This window comes from Marmota marmota, unplaced genomic scaffold (genome assembly GCF_001458135.2).
Source record: "Marmota marmota marmota unplaced genomic scaffold, marMar, whole genome shotgun sequence".
NCBI classification, from domain to species: Eukaryota; Metazoa; Chordata; class Mammalia; order Rodentia; family Sciuridae; genus Marmota; species Marmota marmota.
The window spans coordinates 30,324,518-30,340,504 of record NW_026000108.1 but is presented as its reverse complement, the minus strand read 5'-3'; the positions used below and the strand labels follow the sequence as shown (position 1 = coordinate 30,340,504).

The 15,987-nt window shown below is 33.1% G+C and overlaps 2 protein-coding genes across 10 annotated transcripts in view; both read right to left on the bottom strand.

Moving 5' to 3' along the window:
• Klhl5 (kelch like family member 5) overlaps window positions 1-15,987 on the bottom strand; it is a 64,511-nt gene that overhangs the window by 25,642 nt on the left and 22,882 nt on the right. For all 9 annotated transcript variants that reach the window (XM_048784342.1, XM_015482036.2, XM_015482032.2 and 6 more), the window contains 4 exons: window positions 10,562-10,744; window positions 7,150-7,286; window positions 6,408-6,604; window positions 1,001-1,213 (listed from right to left, as the gene is read on the bottom strand). In XM_048784342.1, coding sequence (XP_048640299.1) covers window positions 1,001-1,213; window positions 6,408-6,604; window positions 7,150-7,286; window positions 10,562-10,744 — 730 coding nt within the window. The remainder of the gene's footprint in view (window positions 1-1,000; window positions 1,214-6,407; window positions 6,605-7,149; window positions 7,287-10,561; window positions 10,745-15,987) is intronic.
• On the bottom strand, window positions 3,586-6,400 carry LOC125610956 (40S ribosomal protein S15a-like). Its single transcript, XM_048784346.1, has one exon. The coding sequence runs from the start codon at window positions 4,033-4,035 to the stop codon at window positions 3,682-3,684; it is 354 nt and encodes a 117-aa protein (XP_048640303.1). The 5' UTR covers window positions 4,036-6,400; the 3' UTR covers window positions 3,586-3,681.

The window sequence follows — 15,987 nt, the reverse complement described above, 5'->3', positions numbered from 1 at the left end:
TTTGTGATTTTGAACACAGAGTCTTACTTTTTTGGTTTGTTACTTCATTTGTACCACAGATGTTGGACTAAATGATCTTGTAAGTGCTTTCAACTCTTAACAACTTATGGACATGACTGTCAGCAGTATCCAGGATAATAGATATTCTAAAGGTCTCACTTAATTGCACAGATTCTTTTCAAAATCTAATGGGATTTTTTTTTTCAGATTTTATTTCATCTAGAAAAGAAATTCTGCTAGGTAGAAGCAAAAAAAATAACTACTTTCTTTAAATCTGATTTCATAAGAAATATTTTTATTGTTATTTTTCCTGAATTGCCATCAATTCATGTAGTCTCATGACTGTATGTTCATACAATATCCCACTTAAAAAGATGAAAGTCTTTCTTATAAAGCATCAGCATTGATTTTTGTCTCTGTAAGGTAGTTATAAAGAGTAACTTTCACTCACAACAACAGGAATACATTTTCAAGATTAATACAAGTAAGGTAATCTTATTTATAGCACATGCTATTTCACAGAACACATTTCTGACCCTCATAATAATCCTGTGAGATGGTCAGAAAGGATGTTATCTCCACTTAACAGACAAAGAAACTGTAGTGTGAGAATATGCCAAGTCACAGAATTTTAAAATGTCACAGGTGGAACTATCATCATATCTTATTAATCTTAGATTAATTCAATTAATCTGCATATGGATAGAATTTAGGTATTTAGTGGATACTTAATAAATGTGAGGCAAATGAACTAATCTAAATTTTCTGGTTTTTAGAGTCCAGTGTTTCTTTTGTTACTAATTCTCCTCCAACTGGTAACATAGGTTTGTAGCTGAGTCAAAATTATAAATTCAAAATCAAGAATTTTAATTGATGCAACTTAGGTAAGAAGAATCTTATTAGCTTATTATCTTTTCACCTATATGTTTTATAGGAATATATGTAAAAATTTGATAGAACAAGCAAAGAAAACACCTATAAAGAAGTATTTATTAATTACCTGTGGTGCAAGAAGAGGTAGCCTAATATAAGCCAAAAGTTTACTGAGGTCTTTCCGTCTCTGTTCCAAATCATGACGGACCCAAGTAAGAAGTGCATTCAATATTGTCTCCTCATTTGGAATGTTCATGTCATCACTGGCCAAGAGCTTTGCAATTTCACTGGCTGGCAGTAATACAAATTCCTGGTTTCTGATTACTTCCATGAAATGTTCCTGGACAGAAAAACAGCAAATAAGTAATATGGTTCCTCTGGCCATCACAGTTTATTTAAAAGAAACTACAAGTTTTTGTATTAGGTACCCAAACATGATTTATACTTTAGACCTTACAATGTGTCACCACTTACTGTAAAAGAAACAATAGAAATAAACTTTTAAACTGAAATTACGAGCTGGGTGCAATAGTGAATGTCTATGTAATCCCATCAACTTGGGGGACTCAGGCAGTCTGAGGCCAGCCTCCACAATTTAGCAAGACCCTGCCTCAAAAAATAAACAAATAAGTAAAAAGTGCTGGGCATGTTGAGGTAGCTGGTAGAGTACCCTTGGGATCAATCTCTAGTACTGCAAACAAAGCAAAACAAAACAACCAAACCAAACAAACAAAAGTCACCATTATATTGCTAAACATAAATTTTAAAAATCAGGGTTTATATCATTTACAACATTTTAAAATGAACCTGTGACATTTAGGTATAGGAATACCTAGTTATTTGTCCAAGTTAGGGAATAGTATCTGCAAGTTTTTTGAAGGAAAATAGGAAACAAACAAACCCGGTATTAGACATTGATCTGCATGATACTCTATCATCAGGAATTAGTTTGGATTTGTGATTGCTGAAGAATTTAGGTAATAGTAAAGCCAAATTACCTGGGTGAGCATGAAGTTACTTCTCTTATTCAAAAATGCCCTCCAGGCTGGCCAGATTTCCCAGGACTGTTCTAGATTAAAGAGTATTTGCCCTCAAGTTTATTCTAAAACCAAATTAGCCATTAAGATTGTTTTAATGTTATTTATAAGACCATCCAGAGTTTTAGGTCTGTTTCAAAAATTTTTATTTCATCTAATATGATTTATGTAAAGTTATTTTGGTTCATAGGAAAAAGAACCAAAGCAAAAGTGCTAACCTAGAATGTAGTAGGACAAGGACCTTAGACTGAAAGTGATTCAATCCTGGCTAGAATCTAGCTCTCTATAATTTGAAATGGGAGCTAGAAATGCATTTAGGTGTGAGATAAACTTTATAGGTTATTGTGCTAAATAATCTGGAGAGAAGGAAAACTTACTCACCTATTTGAAAGGTTATAAGATATCATCAAATATAAATGCAAAAAAAGGAAAAAATATAAATGCAAATGTTAGACATATGTCCTTTAATGTTTTTCTTATACTTCTTAATGTGTTAGCCCTGACTCAGCATGCAGAGTTTTAGTAAAATTACTAAGGCTGTTTAAATTAGAGCTACCAATAAGGTCTATCAATAGCTATCTTCATATAAGAATGAGAATCATATTTTCTACTTAGCCTGTGATAATCTGACTGAGGTACTTATCTAAAATACATCTTGGGTTGACATCCCTTTCAGCAGAAATTCTTAAGAGGAAAACCATTCATGAATAATTAATTAAATTCAGTTGCCCCAATTCATCATGATTTGTTAAAAGATACCCAAATTAATCTATTTTAAATGATTGATTATCATTTTCAGAAATAGCTTTTAATATAATCTCATTGCTGGAATTGCTTCAAGCAAACTGTACTTACTCAACTGTATACTGACATTGTAAAATAATTTTGTAACACAGCAAGAATGCTAAAATTCTCAACCCAGTTATTCCACTTGTGGTTTACTTCTCTCCACATATACATATACTTATACACACACACACACACACACACACACACACACACACACACACACACACATATATATATATATATATTTTTTTTTTTTTGTCGGTGGACCTTTATTTTATTTATATGTGGTGCCGAGAATTGAACCCAGTGCTTGCTAGGCAAGCTCTCTACTACTGAGCCACAACCCCAGCCCTGCGGTTTAATTCTTAATAAATACTGTGTAAGTGTAAAACAAAGATGAATCAATAACATTGATTCTTTATTTTATTACTGATAATAGTAAAATGTGGGAAATAGCCTAAATGGGAATAAAAATTTCAAGGGCAAAGATAACATAGCGGCACTGGGATGGTGGCTCAGTGGTAGAGCACTTGCCTGGCCTGTGTGAGGCCCTGGGTTCAATTCTCAGCACCACATACAAATCACTAAATTAAATAAAGGTCCATCAATGACAGGAAAAAATAATATATATATATAAAGATAACATAGTTACCTGTAAAAATATTAATTACATAATATCATGTGAATTTCTGAAGATATCAGAATAATATGCATTTCCATTTGTTTAAAGGTATGGTGTATAGTACAATCAACATATTTATATAACATTAGTGTAACTATTGCTACTTACAAATAGCATTAATTGCCTTTCATTAGTGAGAAAAAGACCATTGCATAAGGTTTTGATAAACTGTTTATGCATATATTTCAGAACACTGCCAATTCCATTCTTATATTATTTATTTCTTTCCATTGAGGCATTTTATTGTGTATGTTTTAAATACTTAGAAAAGAATTCCAGGATTTTTCCTCCTGTGTGTTTTCATCTTGCTTCTTCGTGGTCCATGATGCCATCTGAGATTGTCAATACAATGAAACCAAACTGACAGGATGCGAGCAGATTATTCTGACATTTTTCTAGGTCTTTGAGCTGCACATCAAATCTGGGGCTGATCACTCCACACTTGTTTAACCTGCCTGTGAGACTGACGACAATTTTCCCAGCTCTGTGATCATCAATGATTTCAAATTCACCAATGTAACCATGCTTCATCATCACATGTAGAAACCAGATGATGACTTTGAAACTCGGCCTAACAAGGACCTGGAGTTTGCCTCTCTTTTCGGCATTATTGATGCTCTTGAGAGCATCAGCCAGGATATTCACGTGCACCATTATGGTGGCACGAAAAGATGGCAGAAAGACAGCATTTTTGAATAATTTATATCAAGTGAAAACCTGAGTTTTTCAACAAATTATGAAATACTACTAAACTCAATTTTAAACACAAAGTGCTTTTCAAAAGTATAAATTTTGTTTTAAAGCAGCTCTTTTTGTTTGCAGAATTCAGTGTTTTTATAAGTTTTGTAGATTGATAAACAAAATTTAATATTTTTAAATTAAATATTTACATTTGTTTTTCCAAATCAATAATGATATTAAATAGTTGTAATGAAATAACTAGTCAAACTTCTTCTAGACATTAAATGGTCTGCTCCAGGTCCTGTTTAATGGCAGTCAGAAGTAGAACAAAAGTTTCCAGGCCCCGGATTCTGAGAAGGAGGTGCTTATCCTTTTCTCCTTGTACCTGTGCCACATTAGGGAACATGTCCAGTCCACCTATGAATTACTGGCTGACTTCACTAGCATACATTATGCTTACTTCATATTTTAAATCCATTTTATGATACAAATATCACGCTACCAAACCTTGCTAGCATTATGCTCTTTCCCCCTTTGGAATAGTTTTTAAGCAAATAAAATTACTGAGGGATTTATTTAAATTGAAGATTGAATTTTGCTATACATTTTTATTCAGTTCCCATAGCAACAATTCAAATCAGACAATCTGCTTCTAAGTTACTTATTGTTATTAGAATTCCATTTCACGTCTCTGCTGAAATATAAGTAATGTTAAATAATGACCTTGAGAAAAAATTTACCACAAGTAACTGGCTACGAAAATTTTAAAAACATCCAGGTAATTCAAATTTAATTTATGTCTAAGCCTTAAAACAGCAATCACATCTCTAATGTAAACAAAAAAAGTGACCTAAATGCATGCATACAAATGTTTTCATCTGAATAAAACTCTCCTAGGAAAGAGATATTAAATTATAAACTTATTAGGAAGAAAAAACTCCAGCTGTATTTCATTTATTTATATTAATCTTGTCATAAAAGTTATTTGAACCTGCAGGTGTAAGGTTAAAATGAGAAATCTACAAAGAAGGATAAAGACTAAGCAGGAAATTTTTCAAAGGATTTAATTTAAAAAACATTAGCCTACCACCATGCTAAGTCTGTATATTATTGTCCTATTGTGCAATCTCTTATTTTTTTACTTGAGGCCCTGTGACGATCATAAACAAGAAACATTCCTGAGAGGTGATTACAACCACAGGGAGAAAAACCAATCATAAACACTGTGGTTTTCTATGAAAGCTTTTGTTTCCTCACATAAACCCCTACTGTGTTGAACGAGTAAACCTAAATGATGATGATGACCATGTGATGATGGCATCTTTTTCTGACTGGGGAGATGATGGGCTAATTGCTAGTGTTAAACTTTTATTAACATTTAATGCTTTTTCACATCAAGCTTATGAAATAGGTAGACTGAATCTTCCCAATAGGTTAAAAATAACCTATTCATTCTTCTCCATATCTCTGTATCTCTAATGGAAGCTTCCTAAAGCAATGCCAATCTCTACACAAAACAAACAACTCAATGGAAGCATGAAGGATGGAGGAGAGGGTAGACAAAATGGCATTTCCTAAACGCTGATAAAATTAGTAATGTGGATAGCTGCATACATGTATGTGAATATTCACATTATTTCTTCTCTTAGAAGTCAATTGCTCTAACTGAAGCATTTAAATCAAGTCTATAAACACTTCTTGTTAGTTGGGTGCAGTGGTGTATGCCCATAATTCCTGAGGCTTGGGAGGTTGAGGCAGGAGGATTGAAAGTTCAAGCCAGCCTCAGCAACTTAGTGAGACTCTAAGCAACTTAGTGAGAACTTAGGAATGTAGCTCAGTGGTAAAGCAACTGTGGGTTCAATTCTGAGTACCAAAACCAAATAAACAAACAAATAAACAAAAACACTTCTTGTAAGTAATCAGATTCATTCTTAAAAAGTGTCCTATTCATCTTCTCATCATTTATATCAATACTGTCCCAATACATTATAACCACTATCACTGATTTCTGGCAGTGAATATGTGGACAATTCTGAAATGCATCCATGTGCTATAAAGTAAAATGTTTGGGAAAGTCTTGCTTTAAAAAGCAGCAGGTCTGAAAATATTGAATGAAATAGAACTAGGACACCACTCTGCTTCTTAGTGACTATATTAACTTAGGGCCTGGCTCCTCCATCCAAAAATATTACTTGGTGTTTTCTCCTCAAAATTCAATGAAAATATGACATGCTAGACCATGAACCTGAAACTCAAGACTCATGACAAAGCCAATATGTAAATTAGCCTTCAACAATAAGGAATAAGGCAAAGAGGATATGCCTGCTTGCTCTTCAAATACATACCATAGTGTAATTGTGAGCCACTTTATGCAAATCTGTACAACCCTGGGCATCAGCAAAAGAACGGATTCCAAGACAGTTGGACGGGTGAAGCTGTTTCATTAAAAACTTACAGCATGCTTCCACAACCTGTGAAAGCTGAAGAAGGCAAGCTGTAGATAACAGGCATTCAATATTATCTTCTTTTAATTCAAGGCGGCCTTAATGATAAAAAGAAATTCCATTAACTAGGGAAATACATGAATCTTATTTTATAAAATAATTGATGTTAGTAGTAATATTTCGAAATAAGAGCTCATTACATGTATTACAAACCTAGAAAATGTAAGACATTAAAACATAAAATAAAAAGTATTGAATGTGGGGGAAAATTATTAGCTCTTTGTGACCTCTATTAAAAAATAAAAAGAAAAACTAATGTCTTATTTTCAGAATTTCTAAATGACATTTTTGTAACATCAGTTCTATATAACTCTCCAATTTTAAGTGCAAAATTTTCACTAATTACATAATCCATCTAATTATTATATTAATATTTTAAAATACCATTCAAAAGCTTCATTATGATAACTACTTTAAAGGTTTTAACATGGAGATTTTTAACCTATGTGAGGTATTATCAAGATGGTAATGACAATAGCAGAATTAACTGTTAGCCAGACATACTTTATTGAGTCTGGAAATCTGGAATCTAATAATATAACACAAAATTAAGGGGTTTTATTTACATTTTCAGACTTATTACCTGTATATGCATACTGAATCAAGGACCACAACGAGTTTGGTTCTACACCTTCCATTTTTATTTCTTCTTGTCTTGCTTCTCTGACATCATTAGTAAACATGGCAGCAAAATAATCAGAGACAGAGGAGAGCACCAATCTGAGGATTAGGAAAAAAAAAATCAATGAGCATATTAAATTTGATGTTCTTTAATAAATGCTTCATCATCTTTTTGAAAAAATTTGTTACCCATAGAAAGTACATGGTACTGGGAAATGCAAGTTTGACAAATTGCTTTATGCTCTACTTCCTTCCTCTGAATAGTAAATTACCATTATGAAAATTTTCTGCTGAGGTAAATGATTTACCTGCTTACCACTCAAATACAACTTTATAACATCCAGAAAACAAGCCACAAGCCCACAGCATTAAATCAACTACATATACAAAAGAAAAAATGTTACTTTTTATCATTTTTTAAAATAACCTAAGCTATCTTTAAAAAAATTTAATGGTAGAAGGAGTGACTATATAGGAAACAGTTAAAAATGGTTTTAGCAAGTTATTTTTAACTTTTATAACACTTTTATTATCATAGCACATTGTACCTATATTATTATAATACTTATGTATTAGTACTATGAAACTATAATATTTTGTTATAATATATAATAACATATGACCTGTTTCTGTGGATTTTTTTTGGGGGGGGGGGGGGTTCTGGGGATTGAAACCAGAGTCTTTCACATGCTAGGCAAGTGCCATTGTTAAATTTTATTTTGGGACAGCGTCTTGCCAAGTTGCCCAGGCTTGTCTTGAACTGGCAATCCTACCTTAGCCTCCTGAGTAGCTGTGACTCAGCAAGATTTTTGACAGTCAATAAAAATAAAAGTAGTTACAAATATATGTATTTTTGAAACATGCATTTTTTTCACTTGATTATATGTCTTAAAGATATTTTTATGTGAACATGCTTACACAGATTTATATTATATTTATTTATTTTGTTTTTTGCAGTGCTGGGGACCAAACCCAGAACTTTGCACTGGGGAGGCAAGCTCTTTACCACAAAGCCACATCTCTAGTCCCTTTATTCTTTTTTATTTTTGGTATTAGGTGTTGAACCCAGGGGTGCTTAACCACTGAGCCATATCCCCACTCTTTTTTATATATTTTATTTTAAAAAAATATATTTTATTTTTTAGTTGAAGTTGGACACAATATCTTTATTTATTTATTTTTATGTGGTGCTGAGGATTGAACCCTGAGCACTCTACCACTGAGCCATAACCTCAGGCCTTATATTTTATTTTGAATCAGGGGCTTGCTAAGTTGCTTAGGGTCTTGACTAGTTGCTGAGGCTGGCTTTGAACTCGCCATTCTCCTGCCTTAGTCTCGTGAGCCACTGGGATTATAGTTATGCACCCCTGCACCTGGCCCTTTACCCATTTTTTAAAGAAGTAAAAATAATGATACAAATTATTGATGAAGTTCCCTTTGTGTCCCTCTCTAATTCCATTCTTCTGCTTCCTTAGAACTGAACTGAGTTATAAGGTTTGCCAAATGACTCTCTTAAGGTACTGTACCAATTTAGACCCCGACTAGTATTGTATAAGAGCTAATGTTTCTCCATAATATTGTCAGATGTTAAAATTTTTGGTTATCTGCACAATTTTAAATGTACAATCTTGCTGTTTTAATTTTCATTCCCCTGACTAATAATTGGTGCAGATATTTTCAAATATTTACTAGCCATTCAGATTCCTTCTTCATAGAATTACCTATTCATTCAGTCATTTGCTGAACAAATACTGATGTGCACCTAACAATTAATGAGTGCTCTTCTAGATACTTGAGATACATCAGTACACCAGACAGAAAAAAGGACTTTTCTTTATGTAGTCTTACATTTTAGAAGTAAAGGAGAGAAACAATGAACAGTAGCACCATATGTGATAGTAAACAAAAAGGTGATAAGTGCTATGGGGGGAAAGTAGCGTAAAGACAAATGGAGAATATATGGTGAGTTTAACAGTCGCTCTCACTGGAAGGTGATATTTGGGCAAAAACTTTGAGGAAGTTATTTTCTGTTTATCATTTTTTAAAATAACCTAATAAGCTACTTAGTTACAGTATCTATGAACAGCATTTGGGCAGAAGGTGCAGCCAATACAAAAGTCCAAAGACAGAAGTGTCATTACTGGCACATAAAAGAAATTATAGAGCTATCAGTGTGGTTCTTGCAGAGTGAGCAAGGAGAGCAGTGGGACAGAACCTTAGGAAATGGCAGGCTGGGTCACACAGGTCACTAAATGTACTTTGGCTTTCATACTCAGTAACATGAATCATTGAGAGGTTTGGTCAGAGTGACTGGATCCGAGTTCCATTTTAGAGGATCACTCAAATAGCTGTGTTGAAAACAATGTAGAGTAAAGGTGTTAAGCAGAGATACCAGTTAGGTGTTAAGGTTTCTGTAAGTGAGATGGCTAACATGAGTATGTCAGGTAATCTGGTAATGTGTTCAGTTCAGGAAATACTACAGACTTTGAGATACCTCCATGAAATCAGATTGAAATATCTTTAATATGAGCATAAACTCATGCTCATAATAGGATGCTCTGTCACTAGTAAATAGTATTAGCTCAATAAATGTATACAAATTGACAACTATCAGACAAAGCCCATTCCTGTTTTACTTCTATTTTGGAAGACTTTTTTAAAAAAACTCTTTGGAACAGAGTGTTTGTTAATTAGTTTTGAAGGGCATAAAAAATCATTTGGGATCACAGTGATGATCAACAATGAACAATTGAATGAATATGAAATTATCAGAAGAAAATGAAATGATTTATCATTTGTTAAAGGCTCCTGCCCCCCCACCCCCAGTACTGCTTTTTATATTTCTTAAGAGATCAGCAAACAGAAGTTAGGATACATGTAGTTTCTTAAAAACTGTTAGGGGGCCAGGTGTGTAGCTCAGTGGTATAGCACATGCTTAGCATGCATAAGGCCCTGGGTTCAACCCACAACACCAAAAACAAACAAAAACCTTAACAATTGTTAACACTTCTAGCAACTCTATTCTACCAGTTTTTCTTTTTCCTAAATACCCAAATTCTAATTTCCCCTGAATTTACTGAAAGTATTTAATAACTGTGGAAGAAAGCTGTTTGTAGTAGCTGAAATCTATACCAGACAATATTGACTTGTCTAAGGCCATTGTGGTTTTTTTTTTTTTGCTTCTAAAAAGGGAAAATAAGCCTTTTAGGATCATTCAATGTATAATAATTTCTATATGCACTGTTTTCTTTGTGGAAGTCCCATGAGATCTACCCTTTTCAAAAGCATAATGGTCAAATGGAGTATGCTACCTCGCCATACATAACAAAATTACCTAGGAAATATTTTACACATACAAATTAGAAAACAATTACCTGTGAGCTGGAATTCTGCGATCACCAGCAACTAAAATTACATCACACAACTGTTTATGTCTCAAATAGTTTTCCATTTTTTTAAATGTTTGCTCAGCATGATTAAGGGCTTGAAAAAATTCATCTGATGAACATGGCTCCATAGTATGGCAGGATGATAATGTCTGACTACTATTAGAAGTCCTGAAAAGAAAGAAAATGCACATTTAAAAATATTACTATCCTTTAAAAAGATCTTTCCTATTATGTCCTTTTAAATACTTCAAATGTAATAAAACAAATCAATGCTATCAATTTTAATCTATTATTTTTTAAAATCAATGATAGCTCAAGTTACTATGAGTGAATATGACATCTGTTAATTAATAGCTACACATACTCTTTGTAGTACCTATTTATGAGGTCTCATTTTTAAAAACCTAACATCTCTGCTTAGGAAGAGCCAAGCTATATTCATATTGACAGCTGGGTTCCTAACATTATATTTAAAGATGTAATTGATCACTCTTCCTATCTTTGAAGGCAAGAAAGCAATTAAAGTGTTTTGGAAATATAAGTCCAAGTCATCTTTTCTTTAAAAAGGAGTTATGTGCCACAGTTAATTTATAAAACGCACTGTCATAAAAGTTATAAATAATTCCTTTGATTCTCTGACCAGTCCTTAAAAGCCCAGGTAACCTATAAATGTATATTAAGTAAGTTGAATTAGATTAAAATAATGAAGGCCTGATTCCACATGTCCAAAAAATGATTTGAAATTTCCAAATTATAGTTTGAAGAGGTACGAGTTCTATGTTTTTATCTGATTTACTGATGGGCAATGAACTGTTTAGGACTAGGAAGGGAATCTGAATCCACATGCTCTACCGCCATCCACTCTCCAATATCATTTAAATCAAGTCATCAATATCTGTTGGTTATGCAATTCACTAAAAGCCACTGTGCCATAATTTAAAAATTCTCATTTCTGATCAGATCTTAAAAGAAACTTGTGATTCTGATGAATGTTTTATTGAATCAAGCCTCACCATATTTTAAGAGAATTTTCTTAATAAAAGCATCTAATAATGTTATCAAAAAAAGAGAAAGTCATTGGATCTCTTACTTTCTAAAGTAAAGAGAATTGAAGGAAATTGAGTGCCTTGTCAAAAGTAATAGAGTTTTTCATGGCAGAGACAAGGTTGTTGCAGAGCCTTTGTTGTGTTTACTGAAATCTTTTTTCCTGGGAACATGGCTACACGATATTTTGCAGCCTCGTTTGGAGAAAGGTGGCTTTGTGATAGAAATAAACTGTTACTTCATATAGTTCACCTTAGCTAAAGTGGTTGAGAGCAGGTATGGTTTTCCTGTACTTTCCCTATGGGTTGAATGGAGAAGACTGAGGACTTAGGTAACTAAGAAGAGGTCAAATAAACGAAAAGGTACTCAAGCAAGAACATTCAGATTATACTCACAAAAACACTGGACTGAGATTTATCTATTTCTGAAGTTTACAGTACTCTATAATAAACACTGCTGCCTAAATCCTCCCAGTGCAATGAAATTTTTAGTGCCTGTAAGTACAGGCACTAAAAAATACTTTTGGGAGATTGGGGTTGTAGCTCAGTGATAGAACATGTGCTTAGCATGTGTGAGGCCCTGGATTTGATCCCCAACACACATGAGTGCAGACCATTAGAGGATAATACATATGATCTAGAAGATATGTGTTATATACTATGAATGTTATTGGTATGATCCAGTAAAGTACGTACTCAAACTTCCACTTAAGAACATCATCATTTTAAATTTGGAATGAAGAATGTAGAATTACAGGTTATTTATATAAATGCAGAGTAGAATTATTTTTTAAATCTAGGGAAAAATAAATAATGGTGGTTTGATAATAATAATAACTTGAAGATTTAAAATGCTTTTTTAGTAAAATGAAGTTTTATATTGTGGAAATACCAATAAATAACTATAAGAGTATTAATAATCTGAGAATGAGATAAAATCACAATTTTAAATTTTTATAAGTCATAAATTATTTTAATCACCCAGTCAAGTAAATAAATCAGGTACTTGTTTCTATATTTTACATTTCTTATATTTCATGTTATCAGTAATGACTAAGCATTGAATTGGGTAAATGTTTTCTGAGTGAATTGCGATCAACCAAATACAAACACTAATTAATGCTAAATTTTGAAAGACTGAAAAAACTTCATAATACTATACTAAGTTATTACAGGCTAAATCTGATGTTGGTATAAGCCCAATCAATAAAAGAGAACAATTCTTTCTTGCCAAGAATTTTCAGAGTGTTTTGTTTAGAACCTGAAAGAAATTAGGACAATCTGGGAAACATTCACATTCAATCCCTTCCTCTCTGAGACTGTCACAAGGTTTGAGATGAGACTTGAACACTGCATTTATCAAGAACCTACAGGTAACCCTAACATCTATTACAGGCCAAATTTCACTGATGTACAATTTAGTCAAGAAGTGGCTGTTACAAAAATTAGTATGTGATGAACCTGCAGTTCAAATTACTGATTTACATAATGGATACTTTACTTCAAACATATGCAAACTGAAATTGCTTGAGTAAAATATTTTAAATAAATTAGTAGAATTTAATGGAGTATTTGTTCTTTTCCAAATGAACATATAGGTAAAACATCTTAACTGTTAATATATATAAACATTAACAAAAAAAAAAATCTATGCTTCCAAAACAACATTTCAAACTTCTTTATTTGCTGTTGAGTCTTCAACTGCCATCACATGTTTAATGAACATGTTATTTAAATGTGACAATCAATTCACTAAGGTTTTTGAATATAGTAATCACTTCCAAGGCTTCAAATGAGGCCCCAAAGAAGTGCAAGCTTTTGATTTGTAGCTACTGAAAAGTAAAGCCATTGTTTACAAAATGAGCATAAAGGAGAATGAAACAAAGCTATTCAGTAGACTTGAAGAGCTATAGAGCTTTCTAGCAGTAGTTTTTTTTTTTAATTTTTTAAAAGACATTTGGGACTTTGCACGTAGAATTTTAACAACACAAGAATTTACTTTAAAAAAATTGACTGCACATCCATACAACTATAGGACATTAAGCTACAGTCATTAATACAGTTACATACAGAATTTTTACAACTAGAAGAAACCTACTCATTTAATCCAACTTTCTTATTTTGCAGATGAGAAAATTTGAGGCCTCAAATGGCCAAAGTGACTGACCACAAAAACATCAGGAACAGGTTACAAAGCTAGAGTCAGGAAGTATTGTGGGTGGTTAAAGTGCAAACAAAGGAATGGGAATTCCTGCTTACCTTTATACTAAGGCAGTGGGCACAAGGACTAAGGGTGTAAAAGGAGAATGACTTTATATTATATGAATGGTAATTCAAAAGGGGAAAAAAGAAATTGGAATTAAGGATTTTAGACCAAAGTTCATCACCCTGTGACTGCTTCTTGGCTAGGAATAAGAGAGCAAAGAATCTCAGGTTTCCATGACATATCACATCCCTAACCCTGGCTAATCAAATTGCTTTTAATACTCTGGTTCTGTGTAGCTGACAATGTGAATACTTCCTTACTCTTTTTTGTTCTATGTGCTTTAGTTTGGAGGATTGAATTGGACAGGTGTTGGCAAGTAATTAAGAGCATTTTAGGAAGGTTCTAGAACAGTGTTATGTAATACAGCAGTTACTAGCCCATGAATCTATTTTAATTATTAACAAATACTAGTCTAATAAAATTAAAAATTCATTTCTTTACTTAGACTAGTCATGTTTTAAGTGCTCAAAAGTCCCATGAGACTAGAGGCTACCAAACTGGATGACAAATACATGGAACATTCCCATCAATGCATAAAGTTCTACACAATGCTGCCCTAGTCTTATAGACCTAGGTTCGCCTCTCACCCTGTCACTCATTAAGTATCACTGTGGACAAGTTATTTAACTTCTTTAGAGAAGTTAAATGCTTACCTTCTTCAACAGAATGGGGATAAGTAATGCATAGTATTTTCTTTTAGGGAATCCTTCATGGGAGATCAAAAAATGAAATAATTCATGCATGGCTCTAGCACAGAGTAAGTACACAAAGTAAGCTACTGTTAGAAGATTCTTGCTTTTCAGTGGAAAGGTCTATGATTTCAGACTTTTATCTTTATATTATTTGTTTTGTTGGCTTTTAAAAAAACTGATCCCCAGAACTGGGCACAGTGGTGTATGCCTATCATCCCAGCTATTTGGGAGGCTGAGGCAGGAGGATCAAAAGTTTGAGACTAGCCTGGACGACTTAATGAGAACTTGTTTCAAAACGAAGTTTTAAAAGGGGCTGTGGATGTAGCTCAGTGGTTGAGTGACCCTTGGTTCCTCCCTCAATACCAAAAACAAAGAAAGAAAGAAAGGAAAAAATAAATGATCCTTAGTATTATCAGGTCCCCGCTCCCCCACTACCCCTGAATCTGTACTTTTGATTCAGCTCAGGGCCTGTGCATGCCAGGAAAGTGTTCTTTCACTGGGCTATATCCCCCAGCCCCCTGCCCCCAATTTTTTATTTTTTGAGACAGGATCTTGCTAAATTGCCCAGGCTGGTCTCAAGCTTGCAATCCTCTTGCTCCCAAGTGGCTGGAGTTATAAAGGTGTATACACCACCAGGCCTGGCTCTTCCCTCCCACCACCTTTTTTTTTTCTGTTAAAATACTAGGTTTCTCAATTAAAATTGTCCAGGAATAATTCTTATTACCTTCCAAATTATTACCCAAAATCTTTTGGGAAAAATCTTGTAAAAAAAGGAAAACCATGTTGTTTAAAGTTATTTTAAAATGCCAGTTAACTAGGAACTAAACATAATTGTCTGGCTTTAATTTAAACAGTATTAATACAACATTACAATAAAACACTAAATACTTTTGAGGTACAGTCTGCTCACCTTTGCTGGTTCTCAACTATGCATAGAAAGCAATGTCTAAAATGGGCTTATAGCATTAAAAACTGACAGCATTTTATAACTACACAGTGTACAGAAGAATTTTTTTAATTGAAGTCAATCACTAAAAAAAAATTAGAGGGCAGGGTATATTCACACAATTAAGCTGAAGAAAGCACTAATTTTTTCTGTAGTTTTAAATATATATATATATTTTAGATTTAAAATTTTTAAGAGTGTAAATATATTTTGCTATTACTGTATGTGTATGTGACTGCTCAAGCACTTTGTAAGGAAACTAAGATATTTTAGAATGGTACACTATGCATTCAGATGAATTGTGCCTTTATGTCATTCTAAGAAAAAAGTGTTTTGCAGTCATAAATTACCACAAATGCACAAATTAAAGTTTAAATAGAATGAAAAAAAAAATACTAGGTTTCTTGATTAGAATTTGCATTAGGATTTCTTTCTTTCTTTCTTTCTCTCTCTCTCTCTCTCTC

Excerpts from the sequence above, each read along its gene's own strand:
- LOC125610956 (XM_048784346.1), bottom strand. The coding sequence starts at position 4,035 with ATGGTGCACGTGAATATCCTGGCTGATGCTCTCAAGAGCATCAATAAT.